At 45.8% G+C, this 16,277-nt stretch overlaps 1 protein-coding gene across 3 annotated transcripts in view; it reads left to right on the plus strand.

Moving 5' to 3' along the window:
* rnf31 (ring finger protein 31) overlaps positions 1 to 16,277 on the plus strand; it is a 50,203-nt gene that overhangs the window by 22,776 nt on the left and 11,150 nt on the right. For all 3 annotated transcript variants that reach the window (XM_068701682.1, XM_068701683.1, XM_068701684.1), the window contains 9 exons: positions 862 to 1,086; positions 1,182 to 1,367; positions 1,441 to 1,599; positions 1,692 to 1,877; positions 10,716 to 10,922; positions 11,018 to 11,191; positions 13,864 to 13,962; positions 14,548 to 14,637; positions 14,904 to 15,018. In XM_068701682.1, coding sequence (XP_068557783.1) covers positions 862 to 1,086; positions 1,182 to 1,367; positions 1,441 to 1,599; positions 1,692 to 1,877; positions 10,716 to 10,922; positions 11,018 to 11,191; positions 13,864 to 13,962; positions 14,548 to 14,637; positions 14,904 to 15,018 — 1,441 coding nt within the window. The remainder of the gene's footprint in view (positions 1 to 861; positions 1,087 to 1,181; positions 1,368 to 1,440; positions 1,600 to 1,691; positions 1,878 to 10,715; positions 10,923 to 11,017; positions 11,192 to 13,863; positions 13,963 to 14,547; positions 14,638 to 14,903; positions 15,019 to 16,277) is intronic.

Consider the following 16,277-nt stretch of genomic DNA (forward strand, 5'->3'; position numbering starts at 1 on the left):
CTCTCTGCATCTCTACACGTCTCTTTGCCTCTCTCCGTGTCTCTTTGTGTCTCTCTACGTCTCTCTGTGTCTCTCTGCCTCTCTCTACCTCTCTCTGTGTCTCTCTGCCTCTCTGTATCTCTCTGTCTCTCTTTGTGTCTCTCTGCCTCTGTCTACGTCTCTCTGTGTCTCTTTGTGTCTCTCTGTGTCTTTCTGCGTCTCTCTGTGTCTGTCTACCTCTCTCTGTGTCTCTTTGCCTCTTTCTGTGTCTCTCTGCATCTCTCTGTGTCTCTTTGCCTCTCTCTGTGTTTCCTCTCTCTGTGTCTCTTTGCCTCTATGTCTCTCTGCCTTTCTCTGTATCTCTTTGCCTCTCTCTGTGTCTCTGCATCTCTCTGTGTCTCTTTGCCTCTCTCTGTGTCTCTCTGTGTCTTTCTGCATCTATCTGTGTCTGTCTACTTCTCTCTGTGTCTCTATGCCTCTTTCTGTGTCTCTCTGCCTCTCTCTGTGTCTCTCTGCCTCTCTCTGTGTCTCTTTGCCTCTCTCCACGTCTCTGCCTCTCTCCACGTCTCTTTGTGTCTGTCTACCTCTCTCTGTGTCTCTCTGCCTCTCTCTACCTCTTTCTGTGTCTCTCTGCCTCTCTGTGTCTCTTTGTGTCTCTCTGTGTCTCTCTGCCTCTGTCTACCTCTCTCCGTGTCTCTTTGTGTCTCTCCATGTCTCTTTGTGTCTCTCTGTCTCTCTCTGCATCTCTGTGTTTCTCTGCCTCTCTCTGTGTCTCTCTCCCTCTCTCTACCTCTCTCTGTGTCTCTCTGCCTCTCTCTCCCTCTCTCTACCTCTCTCTGCCTCTCTGTGTCTCTCTGCGTCTCCCTGCATCTCCCTGCCCAGTGGGTGTGTCAGTTCTGCACCTATCTGAACTACTCTCCTGCTACGGTGTGTGAGATGTGTGACCTGGCTCGTCCGGAGCCTGCCCCCCTGCCTGCGAAGCTCCGTCCTCCCTCTCCGGTCAGACGGGTCCCCGCGCTGCCCAAAGAGCCCGCCCCCGAAGACCTTGACTCCTGGAGGCAGAGGCTGATGAAGGAGGAGGGACTGAAGCTCATTCAGCTGATCAGAGCAAGTCACCTTCATTATCTGTCAATCGACCTTGGATCTAGACTACATGTAGTGTCTGTATTCTACTGCGATCTGTCCTTTTCTGTCTGTGTTAGGATGGGGAGAAGAAAGGAGTGAGTCCAGAAGAGGTGTACACAAGCAGGACAGTAGCAGGGGACAGCAGCATCCTGCCGTGCAAGTGGTTAAAGATGGAGCTTCCTCTGCTGTTAGACCAGATCAGGACGTCGGTGGCAACCTCTCCCCTTCAGTCTGCCTGTGACCAGAACACAGCAGAGCGCACAGTCAGTATGATTCTCTCTGTACAATCGAAGGCTTTATGTTCCTCTGTTAGCGATTGACCTTCCTCTAACACAGAGCAGGTCGTGTGCAGCTCCTGCCGAGGATGCCGGGAAAGAGGCGGAACCTGTGAGTGCGGTCCAGCTGTCCAGAGTGGAGGCCAAGCAGGCCTGGCTGACAGCAGGGGGCGACACCGAGCGAGCTGCCAGGCAAGCTCTGAGAGACCGACTAGCCAAGGTCTCCACGACAATTACAGTTTCACGACAACATTCGGTCGGTCTCCTTTTAGTTCTAGAGATGTGTGATTGTTTTTTTTCTGTACCACTCAGGTGAAGGAGCTGTGTGCGCTGGGCTTCAGCGATGAGGCTCGCTGCCATGAGGTCTTGAGGCAGAGTGGCGGTGAGGTGAGAGGGGCCCTGGCCCTGCTGCAGCGACCACTCCTGGAGCCCTTCCACAAGCACATTTGGAGTGACAAGCCCGAGCCTCCCGTGGACATCCATCACCCTGACAAACAGGTGCAGGCATATTCATCAGGCCTAGGTCCAGTCACGTTAATCCTCTGTACTCCATACCCTCTCGGCTGGATTGAAAAGCATGATTGCCAAAATTACACCTTTTTTCCAAGCAAGAAGCTGTGAAAACCGTCATTATTGTCAGATTGTCAGATTTCCATCTTTCCGACGGTACACATCATGTATGATGATTGCTTCCTTCAGAAAAGGCAGCCAAAATGAAGCTTAAAATTGTGATATTTCATCTAAAACATTTTATTCGACATGTCTCATTTAAAATCTGGCCTTAAATAAATCGTTAACTCATTTCATCTCATCTTCAACCGCTTATCCTGGATTGGGTCGCGGGGGCAACAGCTCCAGCAGGGGACCCCAAACTTCCCTTTCCCGAGCCACATCAGCCAGCTCTGACTGGGGGATCCCGAGGCGCTCCCAGGCCAGTTTGGAGATATAGTCCCTCCACCTGGTCCTGGGCCTCCCTCGGGGTCTCCTCCCAGCTGGTCGTGCCTGGAACACCTCCCTAGTAAGGCGCCCAGGTGGCATCCTTACCAGATGCCCGAACCACCTCAACTGGCTCCTTTCCACACAAAGGAGCAGCGGCTCTACTACGAGTCCCTCACGGATGACCGAACTTCTCACCCTATCTCTAAGGGAGATGCCAGCCACCCTCCTGTGGAAACCCATTTCGGCCGCTTGTACCCGCGATCTAATTCTTTCGGTCATGACCCAGTCCACATGACCATAGGTGAGGGTAGGAACAAAGATTGCCTGATACGAAAAGAGAGCTTTGCCTTGCGGCTCAGCTCTCTTTTCGTCACAACGGTGCGGTAGAGCGACTGCAATACCGCACCAGCTGCTCCGATTCTCCGGCCAATCTCACGTTCCATTGTTCCCTCACTCGCGAACAAGACCCCGAGGTACTTGAACTCCTTCACTTGGGGTAAGGACTCATTCCCTACCCGGAGTGGGCAATCCACCGGTTTCCTGCTGAGAACCATGGCCTCAGATTTAGAGGTGCTGATCCTCATCCCAACCGCTTCACAGTCGGCTGCGAACCGATCCAGTGAGTGCTGGAGGTCACAGCCCGATGAAGACATCAGGACCACATCATCTGCAAACAGCAGCAATGCAATCCTCAGCCCACCGAACTGTAAACACTCCTCCACACGACTATGCCTCGATATCCTGTCCATGAATACCACAAACAGGATTGGTGACAAAGCGCAGCCCTGGTTTCACCGGAAACGAGTCCGACTTACTGCTGAGAACCCGGACACAGCTCTCGCTTTGGGCGTACAGGGATTGGATGGCCCCCAGAAGTGGCCCCCTCACCCCATACTCCCGCAGCACCTCCCACAGTATCTCCCGGGGGACCCGGTCATACGCCTTCTCCAGGTCCACAAAACACATGTAGACCAGATGGGCGTATTCCCAAGCTCCCTCCAGGATCCTTGCGAGAGTGAAGAGCTGGTCCGTTGTTCCACGGCCAGGACGGAATCCGCATTGTTCCTCTTCAATCCGAGGTTCGACTATCGGCCGAACCCTCCTTTCCAGCACCTTGGAGTAGACTTTACCAGGGAGGCTGAGTAGTGTGATACCGCGGTAATTGGCACACACCCTCTGGTCCCCCTTTTTGAACGGGGGAACCACCACCCCGGTCCGCCACTCCCTAGGCACCGTCCCAGACCTCCACACAATGTTGAAGAGACGTGTCATCCAAGACAGCCCCTCCACACCCAGTGCCTTCAGCATTTCTGGATGGATCTCATCAATCCCTGGGGCTTTGCCACTGTGGAGTTGTTTGACTACCTCAGTGACTTCCACCAGGGAAATTGATGATGCTCCCCCATCAGCCTCCAGCTCTGCCTCTACCATAGAGGACGTATTAGTCGGATTCAGGAGTTCCTCAAAGTGCTCCTTCCACCGCCCGATTACCCCCTCAGTTGAAGTCAACAGAGTTCCATCCTTACTGTATACAGCTTGGATGTTTCCCCGTTTCCCCCTCCTGAGGTTCCGGATGGTTTTCCAGAAACACCTTGGTGCCGACCGAAAGTCCTTCTCCATGGCTACTCCGAACTCCTCCCACACCCGCTGCTTTGCCTCCTTCACGGCAGTGGCTGTAGCCCTTCGGGTCTGTCGGTACCTTGCAACTGCCTCAGGAGTCCTCCCGGAAGGCCTCTTTCTTCAGTCGGACGGCTTCCCTGACCACCGGTGTCCACCACGGTGTTCGAGGGTTACCGCCCCTTGAGGCACCTAAGACCTTAAGACCACAGCTCACCGCCGTAGCTTTGGCAATAGAAGCTTTGAACATTGTCCATTCCTGTTCGATGCCCTCAACCTCCACAGGGATGCTAGAAAAGCTCCGCCGGAGGTGTGAGTTGAAGATCTCCCTTCGATTTCCCCCACCCTCTGACCCAACTCACAACCAGATGGTGATCAGTTGACAGCTCCGCCTCTCTCTTCACCCGAGTGTCCAAAACATACGGCCTCAGATCCGATGATACGATAACAAAATCGATCATCGACCTTCGGCCTAGGGTGCTCTCGTACCACGTACACTTATGAACATCCTTATGCTCGAACATGGTGTTCGTTATGGACAATCCATGACTAGCACAGAAGTCCAACAACAAACGACCGCTCGGATTTAGATCAGGGAGGCCGTTCCTCCCAATCACTCCTCTCCAGGTATCCCCATCGTTGCCCACGTGCGCGTTGAAATCCCCCAGCAGAACTATGGAGTCCCCCACTGGAGCCCCATACAGGACTCCAGTCAGAGTCTCTAAGAAGGCCGAATACTCTGAACTGTTGTTCGGTGCATATGCACAGACAACAGTCAGAGTTTTCCCTCCATAACCGGCAGGCGTAGGGAGGCGACCCTCTCTTCCACCGGGGTAAACTCCGACGCAGCGGCACTCAGCCGGGAATTTGTGAGTATCCCCACACCCGCCTGGCGCCTCACACCCTGGGCAACTCCAGAGAAGAAAAGAGTCCAACCCCTATCCAGGAGTACGGTTCCAGAACCGCTGCAGTGCGTAGAGGTAAGCCCCACCAGATCTAACTGGTAGCGTTCCACCTCCCGCACAAGCTCCGGCTCCTTCCCCCACAGAGAGGTGACGTTCCACGTCCCCAGAGCCAGCCTTTGCCGCTCGGGTCTGGTCCGTCGAGGTCCCTGGCCTTCACTGCCACCCATGGGGCAGCGCACCCGACCCCAGCTGTTCCTCCTGCAGGTGGTGAGCCCACAGGATGGAGAGGAGGGGGGTGCCACGTTGCTGCTTCGGGCTGTGCCCAGCCGGGCTCCGTGGCAAACCCGGCCACCAGGCGCTTGCTGTCGAGCCCTCCGACTGGGCCTGGCTCCAGACGTGGGCCCCGGGCTTCCTCCGGGCAGGGTCTCCTCAACTCTTCTTAGTTTATTCATTGGGGTTTTTGAACCATTCTTAGTCTGGCCCTTCGCCTGAGACCAATTTGCCATGGGAGACACTACCAGGAGCTCTAGGCTCCAGACAACATAGCCCTCAGGGTCATGGGGGCACTCAAACCTCTCCACCACGTTAAGGTGATGGCTCCCCGGAGAGGAGGAATCGTTAACTCAAACCAGATTTTAATTCTGCACTCCTCAGTGCAACTAGAAAGCCATGATTGACTCGGCTAAGACTTACAGTGACCTACATGACAAAAACTTCGTAAAGCTTGAACTGCAGGCTGTTGAACACATTGTGCATTGAGATGAGATGACAAGAGAGGCTGTACGGAGAGGAAAATGTATATGGAAATGGAGGCTCTATGTGCTATGTACATTGAACTAACATTAGTAACACTTGTGGACACTTGTGGGGGAATAGATTCCATTGATTTAAATTCAACTTGCTTTTTTTCTTTTTTATGATGTATGCTAATATAATAGCCTTAATCTGCACAAACATTTCTGAGTTCTCTTTGCTTCTAGCCATGATTGTGCTGTTTCCATAGAGGTGCAGGACTTATATGCTGCAGGCAAATATAATATTTGCAATTGCAATTCAAGGCCACAGAGAGAAATGTGAAAAAAGCAGATGAATATAAAATATATAACTTTTTTCGCATTACAATTTCTAAAAATGACTAGACCTATGTTATGTATTTTGTTGAGTTGTGTACTTACATTATCCCAAATGTTTCCAACAATTTTCAAACCCAGAGAAATATGTCTTTACTTTAAAAGGCTATTTTGCTAACATTATCATTAGCAAGGTATAATGTTTGCAGGTCTCGGTGCACTCATTCATGAAATGCTTCCCTTAACATGAGTATAATACAGGACAAGACTTGAAAACACTGTGAATAGATTATTTGGATGACTTTAAAATACTAACTCAGAGGATTTGCATGGACTTGAGGATTTAACATAATTAATAGGTGTTGAAATCAGACTCGAGCTCCGGATGATAAAATTAAATCAAGGTAACGGTCCGTTTCTCTTGGTCGGCAGTCCATGGTGTCAAATCCCCTTTGAGCAGGCGTCAGCGTAGTGGTTGTCTACCAGACTCAAGCTACATTTTTACAGTACACTTTTTAGACCGTGGTCATTTTTATGCCTCCAAGCCGGCAAAAGTCATGGCCGTTGACTTTTTGTCGAGCGAAGCAGTGCGATGCTAACTTCCGGGATGGCCTGCAAAAAAATGTCTTTCCTGCAGCGGTCTCTGTCTCTATACAGTTGTGGTCAAAAGTTTACATACACTTGTAAAGAACATAATGTCATGGCTCTCTTGAGTTTCCCCGTTATTTCTACAACTCTGATTTTTCTCTGATAGAGTGATTGGAACAGATACTTCTTTGTCACAAAAAACATTCATGAAGTTTGGTTCTTTCATGACTTTATTATGGGTTAACAGAAAAAGTGATCAAATCTGCTGGGTCAAAGATATACATACAGCAGTGCTAATATTTGGTTACATGTCCCTTGGCCATTTTCACTTCAATTAGGCGCTTTTGGTAGCCATCCACAAGCTTCTGGCAAGCTTCTCGTTGAATCTTTGACCACTCCTCTTGACAGAATTGGTGCAGTTCAGTTAAATTTGATGGCTTTCTGACATGGACTTGTTTCTTCAGCATTGTCCACATGTTCTCAATGGGATTTAAGTCAGGACTTTGGGAAGGCCATTCTAAAACCCTAATTCTAGCCTGATTTAGCCATTCCATTACCACTTTTGATGTGTGTTTGGGGTCATTGTTCTGTTGGAACACCCAACTGCGTCCAAGACCCAACCTTCGGGCTGATGATTTTAGGTTATCTTGAAGAATTTGAAGGTAATCCTCCTTCTTCATTATCCCATTTACTCTCTGTAAAGCACCAGTTCCATTGGCAGCAAAACAGCCCCACAGCATAATACTACCACCACCGTGCTTGACGGTAGGCATGGTGTTCTTGGGGTTAAAGGCCTCACCTTTTCTCCTCCAAACATATTGCTGGGCATTGTGGCCAAACAGCTCGATTTTTGTTTCGTCTGACCACAGAACTTTCCTCCAGAAGGTCTAATCTTTGTCCATGTGATCAGCAGCAAACTTCAGTCGAGCCTTAAGGTGCCGCTTTTGGAGCAAGGGCTTCCTTCTTGCACGGCAGCCTCTCAGTCCATGGAGACGCAAAACACGCTTGACTGTGGACACTGACACCTGTGTTCCAGCAGCTTCTAATTCTTGGCAGATCTGCTTTTTGGTGGTTCTCGGTTGACTCTTCACCCTCCTGACCAATTTTCTCTCAGCAGCAGGTGATAGCTTGCGTTTTCTTCCAGATCGTGGCAGTGACAAAACAGTGCCATGCACTTTATACTTACAAACAATTGTTTGCACTGTTGCTCTTGGGACCTGCAGCTGCTTTGAAATGGCTCCAAGTGACTTTCCTGACTTGTTCAAGTCAATGATTCGCTTTTTCAGATCCATGCTGAGCTCCTTTGACTTTCCCATTGTAGCGTTTGTGGGCGTTTGTATCCAATGAGCCCTATTTAAATGGCCTCAGAGAAGTCACCAGTTGTAGTCACTCATAATCACTCACAAGAAGTTAAGAGGCCATGCTATGAAGCTCATTTCATTGACACAACTTTCTAAGTCACCAAAATTGCTAATTCATGTTGCTGTATGTATATTTTTGACCCAGCAGATTTTGTCACTTTTTCTGTTAACCCATAATAAAGTCATGAAAGAGCCAAACTTCATGAATGTTTTTTGTGACAAAGAAGTATGTGTTCCAATCACTCTATCAGAGAAAAATCAGAGTTGTAGAAATAACTGGAAACTCAAGAGAGCCATGACATTATGTTCTTTACAAGTGTATGTAAACTTTTGACCACAACTGTATCTGTCTGTATGTATGTGTGTGTCCTACGTGTGTATGCTTGTGCTTGGGTATTACTGGGGACCCAAGGACTGGCAGTGTCAAAGTTGGTGCAATTTGATAAAATATAAGCAAGCTAAACATGCTTTTTGTGCTCTGTGCAGCAGCGGGGGCGGGTCTTTGGGGCTCTGCAGACAAATCAGTCAGGCGGCAGCTCATTGACCACAGTTAACTTTTGCTGCTGGATGCATATACTACCATAACAACCTTACTCTTTTTCTGCAATAGTGCCACAAGGAGGGAAAATCTTGTCTAGTGAAGTCCTTGTTAATGCCACAAGGTGTCACTGTAGAGCTATGTTTGTATGAAAGTACAACATGCTGCAGAGGAGAAAGGAAGTTAGCCATGCCAAGTTCATCCATGCTTCTGTATGATTATTCAGTCATCCACCTGAAAGTCCCAGTGAAATGGAAGTCAGAGCATCTTGAGCTCCAGTGCTGTGAGTATTTTACAGTGAAATTTGAGTGTTCTAGAGGCATTTAAATTAAATCCTTTGCATTTGATTGGGCTGCTGAAAAGTGGGTGGACTTAGGGTTTAGAGCAGGGGTCACCAACTTTTTTGAAACAGAGCTACTTCAAGGGTACTGAGTAGTACAAAGGGTATGGAGCTAAATCCAGGTCAAAAGTTTTGATCATTTGAAAAAATTATTTGAACCTGAAAGTTCAAGTTATGGTCTTGAACATTGAAAAATACAGCAATGTATTCAAAATAAAAATAAGTGAATGAAAAGTTTGTTTGGGTTGAATATAATTTTGATTCAGTTCTGGAATTTTTTTTAATACATTTATTTTTTTCATTTTTCACTTTCATATATATTTTGATATTTGAGGTCTTGTATTTTTCAGTTTCAGATTTTATATTTTTCGGTTTCAAATCTTTTTTTCACTTTCAGATTGTTTTTTTCAGTTCAGACTTTTGACCCTGATCTAGCGTGGGGGCGTGGCTTCAACTGAGAGGGGCGCGTCATCATGAGTGACAGCATCACAAAGAAGGCTGAGAACCTTCCTCAACAATGTTGCCTTCAGGTATCGTGGGCACCACGAGAATTATGATTGAACACTTTCTATACACCATATTCACGTGAATGCAGAGGGGAAAAACTGTGAGCACCAGCTATCCTGAAGGAAACTTCGGAGGAAACCAGCTACTGGTTTGATTGGTCTTTGGCCCCTATATCCAGGTCGGACGACCGATTTGCACGTCAGGACCGCTATACCCTCGCCAGGCGCATATCCTCCGTTGCTGTGCACCGTGACCCCGGCACTAGGTCGGATTGGAAAGACTCGGGGCGAAGGTGCTTTTCAGCGCTCCTCACCCAGACCTCGCCGCTTTCCGGGGCCGTGGACTAAGTGCTCGCTGTGCCCTGTCATATCTTCAAATCATGTCTCATTTGTACTAACCACTTTTGTAACATTTTTGAACAAATCATGAACTCTGTCCTATTGTTTATACAAATGATCAGTTATGAATATCCTGTGTTGTTTGGCTTTGGAGCGGATGCCATTTATGATCTTCACGACAGGAGTCATCACATGATCAAAGCCGGTTACTTTTGCACATAGCGCCTGCTGGTGAATGATGCAGTGGTAATGTAGACATTTTGGGAAGTCTGGGTCACCTTTGCGTTGCGTAATGAAGCCTGCATGCCTGTCCGTCATGGCGGGAGCCCCGTCTGTTGTCACCGACAGCAGCTTTTCTAATGGTACCTTTTTCTCCACGAAGAAACTATTAAAAAGTCTCGTCTATAGCCAAGGGGGGGATCCAACCCTCCGAGGCGTGCGAGCGTCTTTGGGCTCCAAACCTCTAGTCCGGGCCTTTTCAGTCGGATTGAGTTGCCTCGCCTCTACCCCCGCCACCCACGAGTTGTTGCACCGCAGCCTGTTCCGAGGACTGACGGACCTTCGGAACCTGAAAACCTAGTGCGGTGCGGCGGCCTCGTCCTGGCTGTCCGCCGTGCGCCTCCGGGTACCCAACTCTCTTATGACAAGAAATATTGTCATTTTAAAATCTACATTAATGCAAGTGTTTTTTATTTAAAATGAACAGCAACTAAAATGTTTAGACGGAGCTCCACGGTGACTAGTGCTATTTTTAGAACATGCCTTGCGGGCGACCAGTTGCCTGCGGGCACCGTGTTGGCTACCTCTGGTTTAGAGCAATACGGAGATGCAGATGAACACCGCCCGGCCTCCCTCCATGCTGACCGAGCTCGCCGCTCACCTGTCAGCAAAACTCCGCCGGTCGTTTTGCAGGGAAAATTTATTTTTCATTCCACTGGGTCTTAAACATTAATGTTGCACTGTGTCTGTGGCACGGATAACACGGCCAACCCTACCAACTTTATGATAATATGTCAATGTTGTGTTCTCAGAATCTTCTGCTGCACCAAGTGGTCATGGCTGGGATAGCTGATTGGATTTCTGAAGTCTAGCTTGGCTGTATTCTCCTACATAATTCCATTCATCTCTTCCAGCGCATATGTCGGAGGTTACTCGCGGTGTACGATCTCCCCAGCTGGGGTCGCTGTGAGCTGGCACTGTCGCTGCTTCTGGAGCACAGCGCCCCCTACTCACTGGAGGACGTGGTGCAGGCTGTGCGAGAGTCCCACGACAGGGAGTTCATCAAGCGAGTGCTGGCTAAAGAGTGTCCCATCTGCCTCTCCATCTTCCCCCACAGCAAGGTACTGAGACGGCAAAAAAAATCTTTGTATGAGTTCTACAGCGGTGAAGCATGTCTGAAGTCATGCCCTACTCCCCCCTTTCCTCTCTCTTTCAGATGCAGTCTCTGACATCATGTCAGTGCTCCGTGTGCTGTGGTTGCTTCCAGCAGCACTTCACCATCGCTGTTAGGGACAAACACATCAGAGACATGGTGTGTCCAGTCTGCTGGGAGCCTGACATCAATGACCCCGAACACCTCAACAGCTACTTCTCCACCCTGGACATCCAGGTAGGGCGGCAGACGAACCAAGGAATGTTTGAGGGAGGATAAGCTAAAGACTACTGGTGCCTGGTCACGCCAGGAAGTGGCACAACAAATTTCTGTTTCCTTGTGTGGTACATATTATTTTTTGCTCATGTGCAGACATTTGGTGAAAAATCTTCCCCATTCCATTTAAATGAGCCTCCTTGCAAAAACAGTCCAATTCACAAAGATCAGCATTAATAGCCACATGCAGTCATTTGAAATGATCAGCTTCTTCAGAATGTAACTGAAGAGCATTTATACTGACAAAAAAGCATTTTAAATCCAACATACAATTTCTCTCTGTCGCGTTTAAATTCCTTGCTTGAAGTTTCAAGGAATGCCTCTGCCCCTCGTCAGTCAGGACTTGTAGCTCTCCATCTGCAAATGTCATTTTTCTTTTTCTCTCTCTATTGTTCTGCCTGCATTGTTGGCGCAAATGCAACATTCTTATTTTGCCACATGAATAATTGCACTCAGCTGCAAACCCTTATGGGCTTGTTTGTGCTGTAATATCATTAACCCCCATGTCTTTAGTTAATCAGACATTTAGACGGGGCAGATAGTGGTTGCAAGTAATGCCCAATTACTTGTTTTTTTTCAGGAGCAGCAAATGCTTTGCACAGTACATCCAACTGTATTATTAGTACATATCGATAAGGAAAAAACACAAGGGATTTAAAAAAGCAGAATAGTTAAAAATAGAAGCAGCAGATGGCAAGATATCCTCAGTTTCATTCCCAAGGTTTAGAGCAGGGGTATTCAATTAAAGTTCAACAAGGTCCAGTTAGAGAGAATTTCCTTATGCAAAGGTCCGGAACATCACAATAATGTCTAACTTGCACCATGATTTAGTCCCATATATATATTGAAGTAGCCAACAGTTGTATTAACGTCTGTATGTAGTCAACAACTTCCTTTCAAATCAAATAAAGAAAGTTCAATTAAATAATATCTCAACAATATTCATTGTCAGATTTCAAATTGAACTGGATGAATTATAAATAATACATACTTTAATAATAAATACATGTTTTTTTCTCTCACTTCAAGTAAAATAAGGGCTGGATTAAAGAATAAATTACACAGCAGAAAGCTTATGAAAAATGTGCTTAATTAAAACATTTATTTCAGTGAATTGCCCTTCAGCTTTAAATTCAGTTCATTCAGGTGTGAAGCGATGTCGACCAAGAAAACCACATTATATTTTTCTCATCTTCTGAAAAGAGAAATGTGTGTGCAGGGACTTAATCTGTGGTTATTAAACCACTTGTTTCAGCTCTATTCTTCTCTGTTAACATCATTGTTGGGCAGTGAATTAACGTGTTAGGATTCTGATCATATTGGGCTCTTACATTGTTTATTATCTGTGTCTTCATTTCAGATGTGAGTGGGTACATTTGCTCAAATTTGCTTTGTCTCGTAGTAACGCTTCATATTACCACTTTTAATTATCGTCACAGTCTCTGAACATATGAGACATACTGGTTATGAACTGCTCGTGGGAAGAATTAACATTGAAGAGTCTGTCCATTCTTGTTTAAAGGCTCTGGTCTCTCTGAAAGCTTTTCTCTTTTTGGTGAACGCCATGTGAAATAACTTCACTGACTCACGTATTATTCTCCAACTACTCAATCTCTCTCCCCATCTCCCCGTGTGTGTAAATCTCACTCAAGTCGGGATGTTTATCAGAATACACATATTTGATTGGCTGAGTAGCATCACGTGATGTGATTTACAACGCATGTAATTGGTCAGTGTGTTTCCTGAACCACTGAACAAGTGCCGTAAAGGCTGGAAACACTGCGCCGGTTAAAATAGAAGCGTTCCGTCAAAATGTAATAATGCTCACTTATCTATTGGTTGTAGGTCCAGGGTCCGGATTCGGGCCGCGCTCCACCTATTAATGACCCCTGGTTTAGAACATTATTATATCAGCAACTATTTTACCTTTATGTTCCGTTTGTAACTTCGTGGGTATATAACTATGTTAGTCCGTAACCATGTGAGTATTTAACTGCGGTAGTACATAACTACATCAGTACGTAACTAAGTCAGTACATAATCACGTTGTTACGTAACTATCTTAATGCATAACTACGTGAGTATGTAACTATGGTAGTGCATAACCACGTCAGTACGTGACCACATTACTTACTATGTAACAAACACTTATTTTAACCCTACAATGATCTTTTCTAACAAACCCATAACTTTTACTCAAAAAACCTGGTGTTGAACGAGGTCAAACTTGTTGAGATATTTATACACTGCATACGTAACTACGTCACGTACTACGTTACAAACATACTTATTTCAACCCAAACCATGATCTTTACCTAAACCTAACCAAGTGTTTTTGTTTCACAACATTAACCATGTGTTAAAAACTGCCACCGTGTGACTATTTCACAACGTTAAATACAATGGTCTTATATGTCACTTTGGGAGTCACTGGCAAACAACCTATTCTGTCGTTTAGGTATGAGGACGTGTTGGATCTTCATGATCTTCATAGTGGAGTGTCCCTTTGAAAATATCATACCTGTGTTTTTGCAAGCCTCAGCCCATCTACAAATACATTTCTATGCTGACTGGGTCCCTGCTACCTCTCAGGGATTGATTTCTAGGTTGTATTATTGTATTATGTTCTTCAGCTGCGTGAGTGTCTGGAGCCAGAAGTCTATGAACTGTTCCATAAGAAGCTGACAGAGCAGGCTCTAATCAAGGACCCCAAGTTCCTCTGGTGCTGTCATGTAAGTACAGTCTTAGCTTTGTCAACAAAAAGTCACATTTTTAAGACTTTGAAAGCTTCGATAACATTAAAGCGCAGTATTTTATACTTACTATACTATTTCAATATAACATTTTCTAACCAGTAGATGCGTCTGAACTGGCATCAAAATGTTATGTTTAATATAGTTAAAGCAGCAATGTCAGTAAATCAGATGACGTGACAAGGTTAAGTAGGACCCAAAGTAGATTCAGTGGCACTGTACATGTTTGTTATTTCACCAGTGTGCAATCAGTTTAGTAAAGTGCATATTTATATTATAATAATCAGCTTTTATTGTAAGAATAACTGTTTATCTAATACATTTTCTCTATTGTTTTAAATCACCACAACTCAACTAAATACTGGGAACAATTACCCAGGCATGAAATATTACTTAAAATATGATATTAAGTATATTCTCTATAGTCATTGTTTGCAAATTTAATGTAGTTAACAACATCATTTAAACAATGTTTTCTCAAAGCAAGTGTAGTCATATTAGATAATTATTCTTTCCACTGCCTCCTATCCTCCTGTATCCTCTCCCCTTGTTTCCTCTCCTCAGTGTTCATATGGGTTCATCTATGATGGAGACCAGCTTAAAGTCACCTGTTTTCAGTGTCACAACAGTTTCTGTGCTCAGTGTAAGAAGCCTGTAAGTATAATGTGTCTCTCTTTCTGTTGTATTGATTTCCCTTTCATCATGGACAACACTGTAAAATAATATAAAAAATATCACGAACCAAAAAATCGACTGAACTGCACTGAATATTTTGTTAGTATTGTTTCAATGTTCAACACAGTGGACCATTTTAAAGCTAACTTAAGATTGACTTCTCTTTAAAGCTTTGATTTCACCAGGAGGACAATTGGTTACCATGGGAATTGGTGTAAATGCATGTCTCTGTATCGTCTCTGCAGTGGGAGTCTCAGCATACAGGTCTGTCCTGTGAACAGTACCAGTCCTGGAAGAGAGAGAATGATCCGGAGTATCAGAGACAGGGCCTGGCTGGATACCTCAGAGACAACGGCATCAGTAAGCACACACATCTCTGCAGGGGTGGGCCATCAGGGCCAGCAAAGCCTTCTCTGCCGGCCTAAACAGAATCACAAAGTTATAGCTATTTTATAATTTAATAATTTTTCATAAATACACTACATGTATTCTAATTATTTTTCCCATTAGCTTATTTTCTCATTGCACAGCTACTGTCTTCCTCAGTTGCGCTGCTTCCAGCCTGCAGCGCTGCTTCCAGCGTGCAGCTTCTTTTAAGTAGAGCTTTTATCCAATCAGATTTCGCCCCTATTTCTCTAGGTAAGAAGCTAGAAAGTAAATGGGGACAATATTGTTGATTGTCATAGTCTTCAACCAATCAGATTTTTAGTTTGACATGTTGGGCGTATTCTTTGACATGTCAGAGCTGTCTAGGTGGCCTACAAGTACGTCAGCATTAACGTGCAGCTCAGCATTAACATGTGGTGTGATTGGTCAGTGGGCTAGCGTCACTGTTGAGAAGCTGAAGCTAGCTAGCATAAGTTAGTAGTAGTAAGGGTTCAAGTTGAAAGATATGTAAGAAGTTAGGACATTGACATGACATGTTTAGCGTTTTGCTTGGTGTAGCTTTGTTTTTTTAACACTCAATGGCTGAAGGAGGAGGAGAAACGGATTTGGGAGTTACTGGCAACTGGAGAAGGACATTTCCAGACAAGCTGGACATTGTAAGAAAGGGTCGGCCAACCCCTCAGCTAGCAGGCCTGACCCAGCCAGGAAAAGGATTTGTACGAACGGTATTCCTGGCTAACAGCGTCAGAGAAGCGTTGCACATTGTATGGCTGGGAATGCGTTTTATTTGCGACTGAGTGTCTTGGTGTTTGGAGCTAAACTGGATTTGCTAACCTGAGTTGGCTAACCAAGGCAGCAACAAGACACCATAGCACGACAGGACACTTACAAGCTACGGTGCTTTTGAAAACTTTTGCTGAGACCTGAGTGGATCTAAAACTCAGAGAACACGTTCGCAGGAGGACCTCTGGCTGGAACTGAACCGCACCGATGTACTGTACAACCGCGGTATTAAACTCTTTGTAAACAAAGAAAGGAGGATGGAGTTTGTCTTTAAGTGAACAGTAGCTTTGGTAAGTGAACTGCTTTTGTGTTTTTACATCTGCAGTAGCATAACTACTGTGTTAATTTGTTTATGGTGTCGTTTTATAATATGGTTAATATTGTTCCCTCTGATGTGAATAATATTTGAATGGTGCTCTTGAGTGTGTGGTGGAATAAGTGTTTTAGCG

This window comes from Cebidichthys violaceus, unplaced genomic scaffold, assembly GCF_023349555.1.
Source record: "Cebidichthys violaceus isolate CVI_PGR_0920_01 unplaced genomic scaffold, fCebVio1.0.p SCAF_8, whole genome shotgun sequence".
Taxonomy (NCBI): Eukaryota; Metazoa; Chordata; class Actinopteri; order Perciformes; family Stichaeidae; genus Cebidichthys; species Cebidichthys violaceus.